The sequence below is a fragment of the Pseudochaenichthys georgianus genome, chromosome 14, assembly GCF_902827115.2.
Source record: "Pseudochaenichthys georgianus chromosome 14, fPseGeo1.2, whole genome shotgun sequence".
Lineage (NCBI taxonomy): Eukaryota > Metazoa > Chordata > Actinopteri > Perciformes > Channichthyidae > Pseudochaenichthys > Pseudochaenichthys georgianus.
The window spans coordinates 176,696-199,417 of NC_047516.1; the positions used below are offsets into that span (position 1 = coordinate 176,696).

Below are 22,722 nucleotides of genomic sequence, written 5' to 3' on the forward strand. Positions count from 1 at the left end.
CTGCGTTTGACACTGTTGACCACAGCATATTACTAGACCGACTGGAAAACTGGGTGGGACTTTCGGAAACAGTTCTAAATTGGTTTGAATCCTACTTAAAGGACAGAAACAACTTTGTTTCTATAGGTAAATACACATCTGAGTTGACAAATATGACATGTGGGGTTCCTGAAGGCTCCATCTTGGGGCCTCTTCTCTTTAACATGTACATGCTAGCACTGGCTCAGATAATGAAAAACAACAAAATAAGTTATCATAGCTATGCGGATGACACACAAATGTAGATAACCATTTCACCAGGAGACTATGCTCCAGTTCAAACACTGAGTAAGTGCATTGAACAAATCAATGACTGGATGTGTCAGAACTTCCTCCAATTAAACAAAGATAAAACTGAGGTAATGGTTTTTGGAGCAAAGTCAGAACGTATAAAAGTTAGCGCTGAGCTTCAGTCTGCAATGTTCAAAACAACAGATAAAGCCAGAAATCTAGGTGTAGTCATGGACTCTGACCTGAGTTTCAACAGTCACATTAAAACAGTTACTAAATCAGCCTAATATCACCTAAAGAACATATCTAGGATTAAAAGACTAATGTCACAGCAGGATTTGGAAAAACTTGTCCATGCTTTTATCTTCAGTAGACTCGACTACTGTAATGGTGTCTTCACAGGTCTCACTAAAAAATATATTAGAAAGCTGCAGCTGATTCAGAACGCCGCTGCTCGAGTCCTCACTGACACTAAGAAAGTGGATCACATCACTCCTGTTCTGAAGCCCAACATTTGCCACCTTTAGCTTAGCGGTGGTGAAGTGAAGTCATGTGACCGTACTGTAGTTCCTTTATAGCCCAACATTTGCCACCTTTAGCTTAGCGGTGGTGAAGTGAAGTCATGTGACCGTGCTGTAGTTCATTTATAGCCCAACATTTGCCACCTTTAGCTTAGCGGTGGTGAAGTGAAGTCATGTGGCCATGCTGATGAGTTGTGGTGTGTGTGTCTCACCTGTCTCACCTGGAGCTCCTGCAGATATATATATATATAATAATATAATATAATATAATCTGAAACACTGTCCTGCAGCGCTGCACGGCTTTCATTAAAGATCACTGTTTCTGTGCTACAGCGAAAACACCTCTGGAAAATATAAAATAAACATTTTAGTTTAGCTGTTTTGGATGCATAAATACGAGTAGCATGACTTCCTATTAAACAGTCCAACCCTTTCACTTCAAAACTATGATATTTAAAGGCCAAAACCTTCATTTATAATAAAATAAATGTGAATGGCAGGCCTAGTTCCGACTTTAGGCGGTATCACATTTTTTATAGTGTAATCATTTCTTTCTTGGCGCATGCTAAACTCTGTTGCTGAGTTTCATTAAAAGTGTTTCTGTGATTCTACAGACTGACAAACCAAACTGAAAACACTGTCAGAGTAATAAGAGTCATGAAACGATCCGTAAAAACCAAGTTCATAAGATTTTATTTAAATATTATTCTGGATGTAATCACTATTTACAGCCTTAATGCATTCAGACATTGAAAAATAAGATGTATTTTGGAACAATGCAGTTCTTTGAAGCGTCATTTATAATAACTTGATACACACTATGGGTCAGGGGTATTTCTGTAGATACACTGCTATCCAGTCACTTCAACATAATCAACACCGTGTCATTTAGCATCCATTGAAGCGACTTTACTCTTACGAAACAGAGCCATAACCCTCTGCCGGACCTCTTTGATCTGCAGTCCGTAGATCAGAGCGTTCAGGGCGGGCAGCACCACGTGTAGCATGACGGACGCCACCTTCCTGTGGGACGCCACCTGAGGGAAGCGGTGCAGAATGATGACGATGAAGCCGGACACCAGCAGGATGGCGTAGACGGCCAGGTGAGTGGCGCAGGTCTGCAGCGCTTTTCTGTTCAGAGTCTTGTTCTTACTGCGCAGACACACCATGGCGATCCTCAGGTAGGTGAGCGTGACGCTGCCGATGGACGAGCCCAGCAGGACCACGGTGTATCCGAGGCCGTAGATGTTGTTGATGAGCACGCTCTCACAGGACAGCTTGAACAAGGAGGCGTTGCTGCAGGAGAAGGAGTGGACAATAATCCACCTGCAGCGAGACAGACGCACACTGAGGCCGATGAGGATCCCCACCAAGGGGAGGGGGATCACCCACGCCCACACGGACAGAACCAGCACAATCTTGTGGGTCATGATGGTGGCGTAGCGCAGAGGGTTGCAGATGGCCACGTAGCGATCAAACGCCATGATCATGAGCACGGTGTGAGAGGCGCTGGCGTGGAGGTGGACGCAGAAGGCCTGGACGACGCAGTCCATGTACAGGATGACCCGCTGCGAGTCCGGCGTCAGGAGGTCCCGCAGAACATGGGGGATGATGATGGTGGCTCCGAACACATCGTTGATGCTCATGTTGCACAGAAGGAGGTACATGGGCTGGTGGAGGCCGCTGCTCCTTAAGATCAGCACCACCAGGCCGATGTTGGACACCATGATGAAGAAGTATACGATTAGGAGGAGGATGAAGCAAGGAATATAAGACTGGGAGGGGATATTGAACCCCTCTAGGATCAGGATATCTTTACCAAAAGTGCTGTTTTCCATAGCTTTCTATCATGTAGCAATACAGGCTTTTATATGTTAAAAGTTATATAGAGTTGCAGTTGCAGAAAATCAAAGACAGGTACCTGAAGATCTTTGAAAAAAAGTCTTAATAAAGTGACTACAATGATTCTAAATATGCCCACATCACATAACAATGACTCGCTGTAAATAAGACGCATACATTCTGTTTTTTGCAGAAACAGAAGCACTTAACATATTAAGTCACCATGTGTTCAAAGTCAACATCTACATCAGTTCATTAAATGGTTGATTCACCTAAATTGAAGAAAGACAATTTTAAATGGTATTTCAATATTGGATGAAGTTACACAATGAAGAGTTGTTCCTGAAGGCCGTTAGTTATTGACAGTAACATATGCTATTGGCAACAAAAAAACAACTTTACATTCTCATATGTCTACAAAGTCAACATCTACACTGCTCCTATCTATCTCTCTATCTAGTTCATTAAATGGTTGGTTCCCCCTTTAAAAAAAAAAAGGTTAAAATGGTATTTAAAGATTTGATGAAGTTACACAATGAAGAGTTGTACCTGAAGGTCGTTTCTACAAAAGACACATGTTTGCAGAGTTATTGACAGTAACATAGACACTGGTTCTGCAAAGACAAAGTGTTAATTTTAAGCTCAACATAGAACAGGTTTCAGATCAGATCAGGAAAAAACTCCACAAGTCAAAACAACACTTTACATTCTCCTATAATGCTTTAAAGTGAAGGCAGAAAGAAACACACCAACAAGACATGAGAATTGAAACTGTAGCTGGTTAAAATTGGGGTAAACCAACATTCGAAGGAAGCTTGAACACTGAGAAATCCTATAAACTGCTACAGTGAATAAAGGATATGTGAAAGTACATTCATTAATTAAGCACAATGTCTAACAGCAGCTGCTCAGACACAGTCCTGCCTCCACCTCCGAGCAGAAGTGAAGACTTTTATTTGGTGCATCGCGCGTTGATAGGTCAACGGTAACTTGTCAACAATGAAGCTTCATTGTGTGTGTTATGTGCCAGGCAGGCTGTACTTTTGAGGTTTTCCTTCCCTCCTGCTTTTCTCTATTCTCCCGGGTGGCGGTCCAATAGTCCAAAAATCTGCTCCTAACGTCTATCCCTTGACCTCTGAATGAAACGTCACAGGGTTAAGGGATAGTGGATAGGAGAATTCAAAAGTATTTAGGAGAAGAGACATGTTTCTGATGCGCCAGCGGACGTCCTGAATGTGCGTCTGCTGCTGTGGGGAAACCATGGAAACTACAGTTTTCTATACAGCGGACTACAAACATGGATGTTCAATAAGAACGAGGGACTACTGTAAACTCATCCAGAGACTCTGTACCATGCTCTGATGCTGCTGCTTTGCTTTATGAACGTGGACAACAGAGAAACATATTCTTCAGGACCAAAGCTGGAATTGAAATAAAAAAGGAAAGTGAAACTTCTGCTCGTCACCCTCTCCCTCCGGTCCACATTAATACCAATGATCCCAATACGTATGATTGATGGAAAGATAAATCAATACAGATGTATTTATTATAAACGTTAGTCCTTAACATCTATCTCTGTGTATATCACCATTCAAACATCTTTTAGAAGTTGAACAAACTCCACACAGCTCAGTAAAGACTGTGAAATGTTGACTTTATTTGATCATTTCAGTAAAAACTAACGTTCATATTTCTCTTTTTGATTATAATACTGATGAACGTTCAAAACAAAGCACTTTGGCAACTTACCACATACGTTTTAAAAGCTTAATAAGCACCGTAACTTTCATGATATAATTTCTCCGTCATGATCGGTTGTATCCGTGAACGGCCAACTGTTGTGTGACGGCAAATGCTGCTGCCACAAGGCATTGTGGGGCAGCATTTTCTCCTCTCCTTTTGTAAAGAGAGGTCCAGTGGTTCCTAAGCTAAAGGAGGTTATAAAGGAAGTTTGAAACCTCCTTTCCTGGGTGCCACTGAGGGACTTCCGGGTCATTTCACTCCGTTAAAGTTCCTAAGCTAAATGGACTATTGGACCGCAACCCCTGTACAGCTAATCAGCAGCTGATCAGTATATGCCTGTGCACCTGAGTCTGACGGCTGATGTTATCCTCTCACCCTCAGCTGGCCTATCAGCAGCCAGGGCCGACCATAAAGGAGGCACCCAGGAAGCCTTCTCCCTCTCTCTCACCCTGGGCCTGTTGCTGACTGAGGAGCCTGAATTCAACTCTTGTTAGAAACTGATACTACTTTGTATCTTCTCACCTTTGTGAATGTGTGTGTGTTTTGGGAGGTGGAGGGGTTAGTTAAGTCTGGGGTACATTTCTCATCACGTAGGTAACTAATGTTAGACTCACATTGTTGCCACCCCTGTATTTTGCTTTGTCCAGTTCTGAGTAGTTTAGTTAGTGAGGGTTTTTGTTTGAGTTTTGGTTTCAGAGGATAGAAGTAGAGATAGGCCTGGTTTTGTTATACTTATTTATTTTGTTTGGCACAATCTCCTTTGACCTCCAGCATGTCTCCCTCACATGCGCACTTCCATAACCTTGCACACCGTAAGTCCCCGGGTCCCCGGACTTAAGCATCCCCCACGGACTAAACCCAGATGGGGGGCTGGATTTTGCTGTGCTTTACTGGGTAAACATTGTTTAAATAGTCTGATACCTGGCACTGTATCAACCCCTGGGAACCTTCAAGGTTATATAAATGTTTTATTATTTATTTAATTATCACACGATTTTTCCAAAACAGTATACACAATATACATAATAAACATAATAAAAACATGATTAGTGGGACCATATTAGCCGTCTAACTTGTACGATGCACCGGGGAAAAAAGGTTGAGTCCACGGCCCCTACCCCCTCATCAGGAGTATCAACTGGCCCTGAAGAAGAGGTATCGCTGCTCTCAGCCCCTGAGCCCTCTTCGAAGGTATCTGACGGCGGTAGAACTCCTTCCGATGATGCTGCTGCAGCTGCTGCCGCCCTGAACATGGAGCGGATCTTCAATCCCTCCTTTATTCCAGGCGTATTCGCGTAGAACCGGTCTGCAGTGCTCACGTCGTGACATATAAACCTGGCGAGAATCGACCTGCTTTCTGGATCTTGGTGATGCTTGATATTGTGAGCCAGGGCAGTGCGCAGGATTGTGAAGGTGACGGCTGTTTCTAGCCCAGCATCAGCCCAAGCCCTCTTCAAGTGAGCGTTCAGGTTCCTGGAGGCATGCTTCCCCGTCTTGTGAAAAGGAATAATTCATTCTGAGGACCGACAAGCCCTCTTTTATCCCCATCCACCGCATGACCCAGCTAAAGTCCTTTACTGTAAGCACCAGCTGTGCTTCGCCAAATGTCTTGGCAGTGATCCTGCACGTGGATGATGTAGCCCTCAGCAGTGCCCCTTCTGTCCGCCTCAAATACCTCAGTGTTGGTCATGTATGCATACACACCCGGACGGTGGCCATACAGGAGGCTCCAATGGAGGGTTAGATATAATCCGACCTCAATCACCCAGTACCTGCCATATAGCAGGTACTGGGTGATTGAGGTCGGATTGCTAGCCATCAGGTCAAGGAGATCAGGGATGCGCTTCTCAGCAGCTGCCATGGCGGCGAGAAGCTCCGCCTGGCTCGGCAGATGATCCAGCTTGTTCCTCTTCACCTTAAACTGGTGGACAGTGACAGACTTTTTCAAGTCGTTCATGTTGGCTGTCACCTCTCTGATGATGTGGGTCATATCAGACTGGGTGAGCCTGCACCCCCGGAGCTTTGACTCAGACAAGTACCTCAGGATATGGTTCACATTCTTCAGGAACAACAGCGATGTTGTGACTGCCCGGCCCTACTTTGCAATATACTCGCTCCAGCCACGGACCTTCTTCGTGTCTCTTAGGAACAGACAATCTGACAGCCGGTTAACAGCATGGGCCATGAATACAAGGAAGTTCATATGAATGTGTGTCTCCATGCTTTGAGGCAACGTGATTTCACGCATGGTATTCCCCCGTCCCTTCCCAGTGGACCAGTGATGTTGGTGAGAGGGACAGTCCTTATTGTAGACAGACGTACGGGTCTTCTGGCATACAGCGGTCTCACTACCGGAGGCTTCTGAGGACCGCATGAGAATCTTGACCGGGGTCTTGAGAGGGGTATTGCTGCCAGAGGCTACTGTGTTTATGCCAGAGGTACTTGAGATTGCCAGGACCTTAAATCGTATACATTCTTCTTCTTCCTCAAGCACAGCAGCAGTGGCACTCTGCTTCCTGGGTTTTAGCCCCTTTTTCAGTCTGGAGTGCAGGGTCTTCACCTCATCAATGAAGGCATCCTTCTGAGCCCTCAATGCCACACTTTCCAGCATCACCTGCCTGCAGTCCTCTTCGTCACACTCGGTATGTGGGGAAAAGCGTGGGGGGTGCACCGTGTATTCCTCCTCATTGTCTATATCCAATGATGTAGCCATTCCAATGATCTAGTCTCTTCCCAGCATACGAACACCCTGTGATGCGACAGGGTTTGGTCCGAACATTTATTCTGCCACTGGCCATTTTAAGAATGATGCCTCTTTCCTCCAAGTTCTGCACTGCATGTTTGTGCTTAAGGTACTTGTTCAAAGCCAGATAGAAGAGTCTGCACACCGGGCATTCGGACGACATCCTTACTGAAACAGACATAGTGAATTGTTTTTAAATTATGTTCTGTTTATCCGTTTATATGCGTTAGCGTAACCGGTGATTGCAACAATGGGTACAATGCTTCAATGCATGGTACACGGACCAAGGGAGGACTTGGGTTACCACTGGGTTAAATGGTCCCACCTCCGCACCAACGCGGGGCTGGTGATGGCAACATTGGATCCGTGTGACGGAGCGGGTCACAGAGTGACTGACTCTGCCACTGACAGCCGACACACACACACACACACACACACACACACACACACAACACACACACACACACACACACACACACACACACACACACACACACACACACACACACACACACACACACACACACACACACACACCAAACATTTCCTGCTCTCTTCCGTCAAATGAACCATGCAATTTCTTATTTATGTTGTGTTTATTAATTATGGGGAATGACTGTTAAGAGATAGTTAACCTGTGTATGTTTGGTTCAGATAGTTTCCTCAGGTTTGAGGAAATTACATTTATGTTGAAATGTGGTTTTGAGTTGATTGTGTCACCTGTTGACGGTGAGCCTGTGGGAGGGGCCATGGGTTCAAAGGGGACGGTGTTGGTTCCTTGTTGGTTGGGTTTTTTGGACTGTGTCACTCTGAAGAATGTTGCAGTGAAGGCAACAGCTGGGACGTGTTCGGGGGTTTGTTGCAGAGAAGGCAACAGCCAGAACACGTTTACCTGTTTGTGGATATTATTTTGTTGTCTAACTTGCGCTGGTTCGCTATTTCTTTTTGTTGCTGATATAAATAAAGTGTTTTTGGAGCTTAAACAACCGACTAAGCCATGTATCGAATGGACGAATTGAACCCCGTCACAGTCCGATGCATCAATTAATGGTGCCCCGATCATGAGAGGGTTTGGGGTGCCCCGGAACCAGGCAGTACCCCAGCAGGAAACACGTGTTATGGTCAAAGGAGGAAAGAATGATAGAACCGGGGTAAAGCAAAGAAAGTGTCCGACAATAGTGACTTGTGAGGCGGCCAGAGAGTCTGTCACCTTTCGGTCCTATCCTCCAGACAATTCGGAACCAGAACTGGGTCAAATTGACCAAAATGTAAACAACAAATAAGTTTCAATTCATCCATGGAAAAGGGCTGAAAATGAAAAGAATTATGCGAAAATAGTCCATGAGCCCGCAAGAGTCCCCTGACAACTCTCCTTACATTCCTCCAGAGTCAGAAAAAGTCTGAGTTAACTTTTTGCAGATCCATAGAAAAGGGATGAAAATGGAAAAAAGTATCCGAAAATTGTGTCTCATAAGGCGTACGTCCCCGTTGTGAAAAGGAATAATTCATTCTGAGAACCCGACAAGCCCTCTTTATCCCCATCGAAAAATAAAATAGTGTCTCATAAGGCGTGTAGACTCCCCTGACGACTCTCCTTACATTCCTCCTCAGTCAGAAAAAGTCTGAGTTAACTTTTTGGAGAACCATAGAAAAGGGGTGAAAATGGAAAAAAGTATCCGAAAATAGTGTCTCATAAGGCGGGTAGAGTCCCCTGACAACTCTCCTTACATTCCTCCAGAGACCAGCTCAAAAACGTAAAGTTTGGTAAGAACCATGCTGGGGGGTCTCCATGCAACAATTGTATCCGAGCCAGAGCACACATGGAGCGGATACATTCCTCCATGAAGTGAAACAGTCGAGAGGATTCCCCTCTCTGTTGTAAGATGCAACGGGGGAGTGGAAAAGTGTCCGGGGCTTCGGCCCAAAGCGCCGAAGGGTTGAGCTTTTGTGAGCCCCTTCTCCGTTGGCACTTATTTGTTTTTTCGAGAATTTTTTTAAACTTAGTTTTTGATTATTTTAAGATATAATTGACCGTTTTCTTTACTTTTTTCTTCTTTCCACGGGTGGGGGTGCACGGCAGGCCGCCTATGAGTTCCCAAATTTGGCCTGGAACCTTCAGGAATTGTGGGCTAAGCTCCATAAATTGACAAAGTCACCCAGAAATGTCACTTTTATAGCCCAAAAATATATAATACAAATACATTTAAATAGTAAAAGGTACAATTGTGCTCCGAATTACCCGGAATTTGATCTATATAGCCCCATGATAGTGAATACAAAACATTTTGTTATGAACCGAGATACAGGACGCAGGACCCAAAAGCAGGATTCGGAGACAGATGTCCAAAAATAGAATGTTCTTTAATCACAAATTAAATCGTACTTTCACAAAAAATAGAAAGTAGATAAAAAGCCAAAACAAAGTTGTACAGCAACACAAAAACTCACTTGACAAAAGGTCTAAATCCCAAGGTAGGTATCAGGAGTCAAAAGGCCTGGGTGCTCACGACATGAAACATAACGAACTGACAAAGGAACAGAGAAACACCAGGGCTATATATAGGTGAGGGGGATGGGCACAGGTGAAAACAATCAGGGCAGGGCCAAGCAATCTCACTGGCGGGAAACACACAAAGACAGGAACTGTGGGATCTGAAATGACAGGAAATCAATCAATCAATCAATCAATCAATCAATCAATCAATCAATGTTTATTTATATAGCCCAATATCACAAATGTTACATTTGTCTCAGTGGTCTTCACAGTGTGTACAGAATATCAGTATGACAATACGACACCCTCTGTCCTTAGACCCTCACATCGTACAAGGAAAAACTTCCAAAGAAAACCCAGTTTAAAGGGAAAAATGGGAGAAACCTCAGGGAGAGCAACAGAGGAGGGATCCCTCTCCCAGGACGGACAGACGTGCAATAGATGGCGTGTGTAAATTGAAAAGATAATACATTTGCAACATAGGTAGTCCAAATGTTTGGAAATGCATGTGTGTATAATAGGAAGATGAATCCAGGAGGATATCCATCCAGGACCTATGATCCAGGACCACAGCCACGACTCAAGATCCAGCGCTCGCGATCCAGGACACAGGACCGCAGGATCATCCATGACTCCGGATCCCAGCGTATATAGACACCAAAAAGAAAGACATTTGGGGAAGCGGGGTTAATCGGAACATGAGTGTACACGGGTATAGACAGAGAGAAGGAAGAAGTAAGATGTCCCCCGACAAACTAAGCCTATATCAGCAAAACTAGGGGCTGAATCTAATCAGCCCTAACTATAAGCTTTATCAAAAAGGAAGGTCTTAAGCGCGCTCTTAGAAACGGATAGGGTGTCTGCCGCCCGAACACAAACTGGAAGCTGATTCCACAAATGTGGAGCTTGATAAGAAAAGGCTCTGGCTCCCATTGTACTTTTAGAGATTCTAGGAACAACCAACAACCCTGCATTCTTGGAAAGATTACTTTCAAAATAAAAACATAACTAAACCTAACATATCTGTCGAGTCACAACACATTTTCATGGAAAAAAGTGTTAAAACGCCTGATTAATATGTTCGTAATGCTTGCAGCAGGTTCACTGCTGTTAGCAGGGTCTCACACTCACAGGCACCTATTCAGAGATCCAGGGTGATGCACAAGGCTTTTCTACCCAGCAATGAGTCTTTGAAAGCTGGGGAAAAGTGCTGTGAATACAGAGAGAGAGCACCCAGAGAGAAGCGGGGTATGAGACTCACACAGAGACACAGAGAGCTCCTTGCAGCACATGGCTCTCCGACCCAGACTGCACCCAGAAGACAGGCTGCTTCACAGCACTTTGTAACCCAGGAAATCAGCTTGAATTGTGGGTACATGAGTGTTAAACGTGCATTAAACTGTTTTAATTCCAATGCGCATTTGACTGCATAAACAGCCAGTCATATGGACAGGAAAATGTCCATTTCGTCCACATTTGACTCATGAAATGTACAAGAAGATAAGTACAGCAGAGTCACTGCTGTTAGCAGGGTCTCACACTCAAAGGCACACAGACAGAGACCCAGGGTGATGCACATGGCTCTTCCACCCAGCAATAAGTCTTTGAAAGCTGGGGAAAAGTGGTGTGAATAGAGGGAGAGAGCAGCCAGAGAGAAGCGGGGTGTGAGACTCACAGAGCGCACCCAGAGAGATCCTTGCAGCACATGGCTTTTGCACCCAGACTGCACCCAGAGAACAGGCTGCTTCACAGCACTTTGCAAGCCAGGAAAAGTGATTGAATCCTGGGTATACATGTTTTAAATAGTCTGATACCTCCAGGGCACATCACCGCATTTTACAAGCCAGGGAAGGTGCCTGAATCCTGGGTAAACATGTTTTAATTTTTTAAGTGTTTTTAAATGTGTGGAACAGTGTTTTGTCACTTTCAAAACTCTCCTGTCATTGACCGGAGACATTGGGTCGATGTTGTATTCAATCTGACCGTTAATATTCCGGTGAGACGAAGTACGTACAATGACCGGAGTGATCCCATGTTAATTTGGTCCCAAAACCGGAGCATTCCCTCACCCCTCTGAAACTTCTTAATTCGGACTAAATTGAGCTGGATGAACTTTGCTGTCGCACTGGTGTTTATTACGAGTTCATGTTTGTTTGTCTGATTGTTTGTATGGGGGGTATATATACTGGTTTGTCTACCCGCCATCTTGTGTATGTTTTGTAACAACTAATAATGAATCTGTCCATAGCCAGGGTAAAATGAACTAAACTTTAGTTATCTCACCAAAAGTAAATGACTTGAGAAAAAAAAAATATATAAAGATGGAAAGCAATATTCTGGTAGTATAAATGTGCTTCAAAATGAAAATAAATAGCAAAAGAGTGTTTTTTATGTCCTGCATCTGAGTGTGCAGTGGAACATGTAATGTAAACAAGAAGCACACTGTTCAGGGTGTGTGCTGTAGGTGTAAGAAGAAAATAAGATGATATTGCTTTAAGAATCCATCTGTAAACTAGTTAAAAGGTCTATTGAGAGAGAGGCTGGTCAGAATTGATGTGGCAACTCTCCGGGCAGTCAGAACCTCTGGCTGTGTGACTGGTGATGTGAATTTCTCTGGCCGATACTTGTAATAAAACACCAGTGTTTGACATCAAAGCTCCAACTCTCCTCGTGTCTCTCTGAGTCCTGACTCTCCATTGCTGCAGAAGTTTCCCTTACACTAGTCACTCTTTTGCAGCCACTAGTGGCACTTTCGTCTGACTAGTTACTACATAAGCCTTACTAGTGACGCCAGGAGCAGCACCAAAGTCCCAACTTGTAAGCTTTGTTGATGAACTAGTGACCCTCTGACCGTACTAGTGACACTAAAAGTTAACTGCTCTGCAAAGACTTTGACAAGTTGGGACTTTGGTGCTGCTCCTGGCGTCACTAGTAAGGCTTATGTAGTAACTAGTCATACGAAGTATAATTGTGTATTCAACTAGTAAAGCAGAGTGCCAAACTAGTGTGACCATATATCTAACAAGTGAAATCAAAGAGCCAACTAATGTAGGCAGCTGCCGTCTGATATCAAGGATATGGAATACATATTCAAACGGCTTGCAAAACCCCTTGAAATTTTTCTTTTTACAAAAAGAGAATATAACTAATTTGTATTAATTTTACTTTTTTGTGAACAATAAGTACCTTTTGAAATATGTATTTTAATTTCTAATTTTATTTTGAAATGTAACTTACAGTTTGATGGTCTTTAAAAAAGAAAATTGTTGCAGTAAGAAATTGCATGTTTTAGAATTAATGTTTTGATTGGATGAACAATTTAAGGCTGAATAAATTAAAGGAAAGTCTACAGAAGTTGTTGAAGTTCTTTGAGTATTTTGTACTTAAATACATAAATAAGAAAATATTGGCCAATGAGTTATCTAGAAATATATTTGTTGATTAATATATTCCTGCAATTAAGTACTTTTGCATCAAACTAATTAATTATGGAGAAATTAAACATTTAAAATATGTCAAACAATGTTTATAAGTACAGTATACTTAAATAATACAAAAATAATAATTAAAGTTTTAAGTTTAAGTAACTTATCATTTTTGATCAATCATTTACTTAAGTTAGTTTACTTACTTAAGTGGTAATCAGTTTCCACAAAAGTGTTGAGTACTCCGAACTAATCGGGTTTTACAGTGTGTGGTTACATTACTTAACCAGCTCATCATCTTCACCAGTCAGAAAATGTCCGATAATTGATTGGTGATGATCACTGGCACGTATTGTGTCCAATGAGAACGTTAACACGTTTTAGAGAGTTATACAACATTTTTGTTTAGCGAAGACGGAGGTCAGCCACTGTCAGCCGGAAGTGGCGCATTCGATTACTGTTTGGGCTTACTGCCGTGGATGGGCTGCATTCCACTCCAAATAGCCGGTTGGCCGTAACCAGAATCCAAACGCCATCTGTTTTATGGATTCTCATTTAATTTCCAAGAATATCTCAGTACTGGGTTATTTCCAATTTCAAAATGCAGATATATATATATATATATATATATATGCGTGCATATATGCATGTGTGTGTCTGTATATATTTATAAACTGTATATTATTTTCCATCATTCAATGGACAATGGAGTATTTGTACTTTTTTAATGTATACCATCAACCATATGTTGATATATAAAGTGGGTAACTATACAAAACGTGAGATAAATGTTTATGAATATCTGTTCAACTGTATGTAAACTTGTGTAACTCATGAAGGATAAATGAGTGTTTCAATAATATATATATATATAACCAATATATTACAATATATTTTTGTTTCATTATTACATTTATATTCAACAGGCAACTTATATAAAAATGTAAACCTCGGTATAGGCCGACACTTTTTTTTTCTTCCACCAGGCTGCAAACATGTTTGTTTCTGCTGTATAGGGTTGGGCCTTTTAACAAGGGTGTCAATGGGGATTATCTCACTTTCAGAGCCCTAAAGTGGCCATTTGAAGATCACCAGGCCGTGTTGGCTTTATTTATTAGAACCGGAGGTTGCTGCTTGGTCAACACACGAGCAAACCCCAAGATATTTAGTCATATATGTCTTAGCCACCCTTCCTGCCAATATCTTGAATTAACCTTCGTTAGATACACATAATGAAGCTTCATTGTTGCCAAGTTACCGTTGACCTATCAACGCGCGATGCACCAAATAAAAGTCTTCACTTCTGCTCGGAGGTGGAGGCAGGACTGTGTCTGAGCAGCTGCTGTTAGACATTGTGCTTAATTAATGAATGTACTTTCACATATCCTTTATTCACTGTAGCAGTTTATAGGATTTCTCAGTGTTCAAGCTTCCTTCGAATGTTGGTTTACCCCAATTTGAACCAGCTACAGTTTAAATTCTCATGTCTTGTTGGTGTGTTTCTTTCTGCCTTCACTTTAAAGCATTATAGGAGAATGTAAAGTGTTGTTTTGTTTCTCATAGCATTGAAAAATGACATTGAAACCTATTCAACATGGATGTATCTGTCTGTCCTGGAAGAGGGATCCCTCCTCTGTTGCTATTTCCTTTCACATTTTCTCCCCATTTCAAGGTTGTTGTTGGAGTTTTTTCCTGATCTGAAACCTGTTCTATGTTGCGCTTAACATTAACACGTTGTCTTTGCAGAACCAGTATTTATGTTACTGTCGATAACTAACGGCCTTCAGGAACAACTCTTCATTGTGTAACTTCATCCAATATTGAAATACCATTTTAAATTGTCTTTTTTCATTTTAGGTGAATCAACCATTTAATGAACTGATGTAGATGTTGACTTGGTAGACATGGTGACTTATTATGTTAAGTGTCTCTATTTCTGCAACATAACAAAATGTATGCGTCCAATTTACAGCGAGTCATTGTTATTGTGATGTGAAATCATTTAGATTCAGTGTGGTAACTTTATTAAGACTTTATTTAACCATCTTCAGGTAATTCACATTTTCTCCCCATTTAAAGGTTTTCATTGGAGTTTTGTACTGATCTGAAACCTGTTCTATGTTGAGCTTAACATGAACATGTTGCCTTTGCAGAACCAGTGTCTATGTTACTGTCAATAACTAACGGCCTTCAGGAACAACTCTTCATTGTGTAACTTCATCCAATATTGAAATACCATTTAAAATTGTCTTTTTTCATTTTAGGTGAATCAACCATTTAATGAACTGATGTAGATGTTGACTTGGTAGACATGGTGACTTAATATGTTAAGTGCTTCTGTTTCTTCAAAAAACAGAATGTATGTGTCTTATTTACAGCGAGTCATTGTTATGTGATGTGGGCATATTTAGAATCATTGTAGTCACTTTATTAAGACTTTTTTTCAAAGATCTTCAGGTACATGTCTTTGATTTTCTGCAACTGCAACTCTATATAACTTTTAACATATAAAAGCCTGTATTGCTACATGATAGAAAGCTATGGAAAACAGCACTTTTGATAAAGATATCCTGATCCTAGAGGGGTTCAATATCCCCTCCCAGTCTTATATTCCTTCCTTCATCCTCCTCCTAATCGTATACTTCTTCATCATGGTGTCCAACATCGGCCTGGTGGTGCTGATCTTAAGGAGCACCGGCCTCCACCAGCCCATGTACCTCCTGCTGTGCAACATGAGCATCAACGATGTGTTCGGGGCCACCATCATCATCCCTCATGTTCTGCGGGACCTCCTGACGCCGGACTCGCAGCGGGTCATCCGGTACATGGACTGCGTTGTCCAGGCCTTCTGCGTCCACCTCCACGCCAGCGCCTCTCACACCGTGCTCATGATCATGGCGTTCGATCGCTATGTGGCCATCTGCAACCCTCTGCGCTACGCCACCATCATGACCCACAGGATGGTGCTGGTTCTGTCCATGTGGGCTTGGGCGATCACCCTACCCTTGGTGGGGATCCTCATCGGCCTCAGTGTGCGTTTGTCTCGATGCAGGTGGAATATTGTCCACTTCTTCTGCGATAACGCCTCCTTGTTCAAGCTGTCCTGTGAGAGCGTGCTCATCAACAACATCTACGGCCTCGGATACACCGTGGTCCTGCTGGGCTCGTCCATCGGCAGCGTCACGCTCACCTACCTGAGGATCGCCATGGTGTGTCTGCGCAGTAAGAACAAGACTCTGAACAGAAAAGCGCTGCAGACCTGCGCCACTCACCTGGCCGTCTACGCCATCCTGCTGGTGTCCGGCTTCATCATCATAATTCTGCACCGCTTCCCTCAGCTGGTGGCCCACAGGAAGGTGGCGTCCGTCATGGGACACGTGGTGCTGCCCGCCCTGAACGCTCTGATCTACGGCCTGCAGATCAAAGAGGTCCGGCAGAGGGTTATGGCTCTATTTCATAAGAGTAAAGTCGCTTCAATGGATGCTAAATGACACGGTGTTGATTATGTTGAAGTGACTGGATAGCAGTGTATCTACAGAAATACCCCTGACCCATAGTGTGTATCATGTTATTATAAATGACGCTTCAAATAACTGCATTGTTTCAAAATATATCTTATTTTTCAATGTATGAATCCATTAAGGCTGTAAATAGTGATTACATCCAGAATAATATTTAAATAAAATCTTATGAACTTGGTTTTTACGGATCGTTTCACTACTCTTACGGAGCCTAAACACGGCGGCGTGCGTTGCCGCTTGGCGGTGGGCGTGTCTTGAGCTTGGGGAGTCACCGCAAGCAACGCGACCAACAATGTCCCGCCCGGAACACAAAGCAAAGCATTCATGCTACATCCATGCTGGCTAAATATACTGTCTATGCTTGCTAGCTGTCCATTCAAACGAAGTACACTGGATATAAACTCCCCAAACAGGCGAAAACCTACCAGTTTCCCCCACTGTCTCTGCCCCCCCCCCCATGCCTGGCTCCTCCGGTTTGTATCCCTGTATGTAAAGAGGGACTGGTTATAGAGTACCGGGTGACTCCCTACCGCCACGATCATTTTCTCCTCCTTTTGTTGACATATGGGAAATAACTGCGTTTTGGCTCTCCCAACATACACGCGGTTTGATTGGCTAGCGCTTGTACTGTCAGATTTGCATATGCGGGATTTGATTGGCTGACCCCTCCGTCGAGGCGGCAAAAGTAGAACATTGCTCTACTTTTGCAGCGAGCACCGCACTACGCTTTGCTCCCACAATGCAGTTCGACGAATCGTGACGTCACCCCATTCAAAGTGAATGGGCAGAAGCGTTGAAGCGGCAACGCACGCCGCCGTGTGTAGGGGCCGTTATTACTCTGACAGTGTTTTCAGTTTGGTTTGTCAGTCTGTAGGATCACAGAAACACTTTTAATGAAACTCAGCAAAAGAGTGTAGCATGGGCCAAGAAAGAAATGATTAAACTATAAAAAATGTGATGCCCCCTAAAGTCGGAACTAGGCCTGCCATTCACATTTATTTTATTATAAATGAAGGGTTTGGCCTGTACATATCATAGTTTTAAAGTGAAAGGTTTGGACTGTTTAATAGGAAGTCATGCTACCCTTATTTATGCATCCAAAACAGCTAAACTAAAATGTTTATTTTATATTTTCCAGAGGTGTTTTCTCTGTAGCAGAGAAACACTGTGATCTTTAATGAAAGCCGTTGAGTGGGCAGCGCTGCGGGACAGTGTTTCAGATTATAAAAGGCATTGCGGCGCCGGCTCTCTGCAGGAGCTCCAGGTGAGACAGGCGAGATACACACACCTCAACTCATCATCCGTCTCTGTTAGACTCTAAACACTCATTATAGAGAGAGCAAACTCAAGACCTTTTAATTGAGCTTTTAACTGAAGTGTATTTTATTCTTATTTTATTTACAGTATGTGGTATTAAGTGTTCATGGGGAGATAGTATTGTTTCTGTGAAGCACTTTGAGTTACCATTGTGTATGAGAAGTGCTATATAGATAAAGTTTCATTTGATTTGATTTTTCCAACATATATATCTGTATATATTCACTACTGGTTCACTTGTATGCTTCTTGCATATTGCTCTGAATACGTTTTGAAGTTTTTTCACTCTTTCTAACACTGAAGATCCTGCATTAGAAAAGTAAAAAAAACTGTGAAAATGTCAAATAAATAGTAAATACAACCATCGAATTATGATATATAATTATAATAATTCCTAAAATAAACAGTAAAACTATTACGTCTTATACAAGTCAATAAATGCATGTGTTTATTTATTACAGGACAGGTTTTCATTCATATCAGCAAGGCCGCAATTCACAAATGGGTATTACATGTGGCTTTCTTTGATTTTACAGTCCTAGATTAATTTGGGAATACAAATCTTCAGAAATTAGAAAAAAAAGTAGTAAGGCTGCTGGAGAGCAAAGCTTACTGACTTGTTAGAAAGAGTGAAAAAACTACAAAACATATTCAGAGCAATATGCAAGAAGCATACAAGTGAACCAGTAGTGAATATATACAGATATATATGTTGGAATAATCAAATCAAATGAAACTTTATCTATATAGCAGAAACAAGAAACAAAATGCCTGATGTAACCTCCTTATTTTTGATCAATATGCATCTTTCATTTTAAAAGTGAACACCACGTTGAGTCCCCGTAATAGCTTCACAATGTGAGATAAACTCATATTCTGCATCATCTTTTTAAATCTATATTTATATATATATATATATACAGTATATATGTAGAGTATGTGTATTGAGGTCAAATTCAAAACGTCTTTAGTTTTATATTATATATTATATTCAGTTTTTTGTAAATATTTGTACATGCTTTCCAATATCAATTATCATACCCAGAAAATAATTCACTTACATGTTATATACGTTTAATTGGATTACCTCGTGTCTTGTTGTTGCACAGCACGAGAGGAATAATAATACAGTCTTTTTTATCTTGAACTGAAATCTGTGGATATTTAATGAATTACTATAATTGTTTTTAGTTGGCTTTAATTTCACTTTTTCAATCAGGTTTTGAAAGTGTTCGAAAAGAATTTGGACAAAGAAATAAAAAAAAGAAACTGTATTTAAGTAAATGTAACGAAAAGGAAAATGAATAACACCTGAAATAAAGCCTTCACTCAATTATGATACTGTTTTAAAGATTGTATACAATTTTAATAATGTTTTAATAAGTCAGTAAGCTTTGCTCTCCAGCAGCCTTACTACTTTTTTTCTAATTTCTGAAGATTTGTATTCCCAAATTAATCTAGGATTGTAAAATCAAAGAAAACCAAATGTAATACCCATTTGTGAATTGCGGCCTTGCTGACATGAATGAAAACCTGTCCTGTAATAAATAAACACATGAATTTATTGACTTGTATAAGACGTAATAGTTTTACTGTTTATTTTAGGAATTATTATAATTATATATCATAATTCGATGGTTGTATTTACTATTTATTTGACATTTTCACAGTTGTTTTTACTTTTCTAATGCAGGATAAGGCTCTGCACCATTACTGATGACATGATTAATCGAAAAACTCAAAACAGTTTGAGGTCTTCTTGTCACCACTGGGCTACGGCAAACTGAGAACACTTTCCTAAATTTAAAGTAAGTGCCCAATTTTCAATTATACCCGGTTAATTAAGACCTTTTCATTTATTTAAGGCATGTCTCTATTTGTTCTTAATGAGTAGGTTTATATAAATGTCTTTGTATGCCCTTTTTTTCTGTATAGACACGCAGGTTTATTCTAATAAAGTATCACTGAAACTTCTATAAACAGTAAAACCAGGTCATTTTGCAGGTCTTTTTATTTATTTCCAGAGATGTGTATGATTTCTTATCTTCAGCAGGGTGCTGTATTTGAGAGTAAAGAAATGTTTCTCTGTCCATCATTTACTAGGATCCGATAACGCTGTGCAGTATGGAGAACCAGACCCTAGAGGGAGATACTTTGCTCCTGGAGGGGTTGAAGGTCACGCGTCAGTCCTCCATCCCGGCCTTCATCCTCCTCCTCCTCATCTACTTCTTCATCATGGTGTCCAACATCTCTCTGGTGGTTCTGATCAGCACGGAGCGCAGCCTGCACCAGCCCATGTACCTGCTGTTCTTCAACATGAGCATTAACGATGCGTTCGGGGCCTCCGCCATCATCCTGCCCTTGTTGAGCGATATCTTTACTCCCATCTCGGAGCGCTACGTTGGTTACATCCACTGCGCCTTCCAGGCCTTCTGTGCTCACTTGTATGCGAGTGCCTCTCACACCGTGCTCATGATCATGGCGTTCGATCGCTACGTGGCCATCTGCAACCCACTGCACTACGCCACCATCATGACCCACAGGATGGTGCTGGGTCTGTCGGTGTGGGCGTGGACCATCTCCTTCCTCATGGTGGTGATCCTCATCGGCCTCAGTGTTCGTCTGTCTCGCTGCAGGACGGTTATCCTCAACCCGTTCTGCGATAACGCCACCTTGTTCAAGCTGTCCTGTGAGAGCGTGCTCATCAACAACATCTACGGCCTCGGATACACCGTGGTCCTGCTGGTCTCGTCCATCGGCAGCGTCACGCTCACCTACCTGAGGATCGCCATGGTGTGTCTGCGCAGTAAGAACAAGACTCTGAACAGAAAAGCGCTGCAGACCTGCGCCACTCACCTGGCCATCTACGTCATCATGTTCGTGTCCGGCTTCATCATCATCGTCCTTCATCGGTACCCGCACTTGTCGGATCACAGGAAGCTGGCGTCTATCTTGTTCCACGTGGTTCCTCCCGCTATGAACACGGTTATCTACGGACTGCAAATCAAAGCGGTCCGACAGAAAATCTTTATCATGTTAACCAGGAATACAACGACGGGGGGTAAATGACACAATACTGTAAATACATGTCAATAAAACTATTCCACTTGCTGAAATGTTAAAACCCTGATCTGAAATCCTAACAATGCACTGAAATGACGATGAAATAAAAAGTACCTTTACACGAGTAAACTGAGTTTGACCTTTTGATTTCCTTCATAATACGGCCCATACATATTGGAAAGAACCAGGAATCATAAAAACATTATCAGTGTAGTCGTAGCCCCATTAGAAATGATGTGCAGGTCTTTCTCAATTCATGGTATATGACATGTATTTTCTGAAGTGGTGCACACTTAATGGTGCAAGTATGGTACATATATGCTTTATATGTAATTTCATTTCATTTCAAACCTTTATTTATACAGATAAATCCCATTGAGATCATTGATCTCTTTTCCAAGGGAGAACTGCTCAAGTAGTTCCACATGAAACATAAAAGCATAAATAGAACAACAAAAGGACATCATCCAGCACCATGTACATAATTATCCACATAAACAGGTACCAATAGCTTCCGATTGAGTAGCATCCAACCGAGCATTAAAAACATTTAGTGGCACCAGATTGTTCAGTTTCCATTTAATTTGCAGACTATTCCAAGACAGAGAAGCTGCATCTAAAAGCTGTCTTCCCTAAGACAGTCCTAGCAGTTGGCACATTTAATAAAACCACAGCATTCGATCTCAGGCAGAAGCCACTTACAATTCACCGTGAGATCAGGGAGCAGATGTAGGATGGAAGTTTCCCTAACATGAGTAAACAGGCTATGGCAGACTTCCATGAAATACACCGGGAAAAGCACCTCTCTGTGGCGGCTCCAAGAGCCCCAAATGAAGGACTAAGCAGCTCCAGCATTGCTCCCTCACATGAGCAAAGAGGCTATTTTACACTAACAGGAGACAGAGTGCGAAAACCACCTCTCTGTGGCCGCTCCAAGAGCCCCAAATGACGGACTACAGACATCCAGCATGTCTCCCTCACATGAGCAAACAGGCTATTTTACACTAACAGGAGCAACCTGATCTCACCAGAATGCGTGACTCCACCACGACTCCTGTACACCACAATGCGTGGTGGAGTCACGAACTTTGTTACATTTACGTGTCGGCACCACGCAAACAACCCCAATGTAAAGTGAATGAGGCTCCTTTGTCGTGGTGCACACACGCATTTCTACAACGTCCCGCAGTGAGCTTTTATTCTATAAAACGTGTTTAAAATCTACTTTATAGCTTGTAGTAACTCATGGGAGGCTTCTTTTACTTTATTTGTATTCATAATTATTTTTATTTTTCGTCAGAATGTAAAAATTACATTAGTTACGAATTTGTGTTCTCAGAAAACAGTGCATTGTGTGTAATGCAACTGTTAATTTTATTAAATTAGTTAGTTTTTAAGGAAGGCCAGAGCTTCAGCTGTGTCAAATAGATTGTTCCCTTTAGTTAACGTTATTTAAAAGATAAAGATCATGTCCCCTGTATTGTATTACGAGCGTCCATTCCCATTGGATAACGGAGAATTTTACACCCGGAAGTAAGTAGCCTATTCTCCTTACTGTCGATTGATGTTATTTATATGGAATGCAGTTGTAAGTCAACCAATCACAGAGCTTGAGGACTGATCACGGGGTTTGTCAAGCTAAGCACATGGTGTAGTCCCAAACGATAGCTGAGGATTCTGGGTAGTGTAGTGTCTTCTGCCATCCAAAAACTCAGAAAAAATATTTGTTTCTCCGAATCGAAGGGGGAAAATACAAAAGCATTGTACACAATTCAAACCAATC

The 22,722-nt window shown here is 42.0% G+C and overlaps 3 protein-coding genes across 3 annotated transcripts; 2 read left to right on the plus strand and 1 right to left on the minus strand.

Moving 5' to 3' along the window:
- Window positions 1-1,675: 1,675 nt before the first annotated feature.
- Window positions 1,676-2,629, minus strand: LOC117458531 (olfactory receptor 5B17-like). The gene has a single exon (XM_034099088.1). It carries the CDS (start codon window positions 2,627-2,629, stop codon window positions 1,676-1,678), a length of 954 nt encoding a protein of 317 aa, XP_033954979.1.
- Window positions 2,630-15,578: 12,949 nt separating this feature from the next.
- On the plus strand, window positions 15,579-16,529 carry LOC117458532 (olfactory receptor 5B17-like). The gene has a single exon (XM_034099090.1). The coding sequence runs from the start codon at window positions 15,579-15,581 to the stop codon at window positions 16,527-16,529; it is 951 nt and encodes a 316-aa protein (XP_033954981.1).
- A 3,471-nt stretch (window positions 16,530-20,000) lies between these two features.
- On the plus strand, window positions 20,001-20,945 carry LOC117458535 (olfactory receptor 5B17-like). The gene has a single exon (XM_034099096.2). It carries the CDS (start codon window positions 20,001-20,003, stop codon window positions 20,943-20,945), a length of 945 nt encoding a protein of 314 aa, XP_033954987.1.
- The last annotated feature ends 1,777 nt before the right edge of the window (window positions 20,946-22,722 follow it).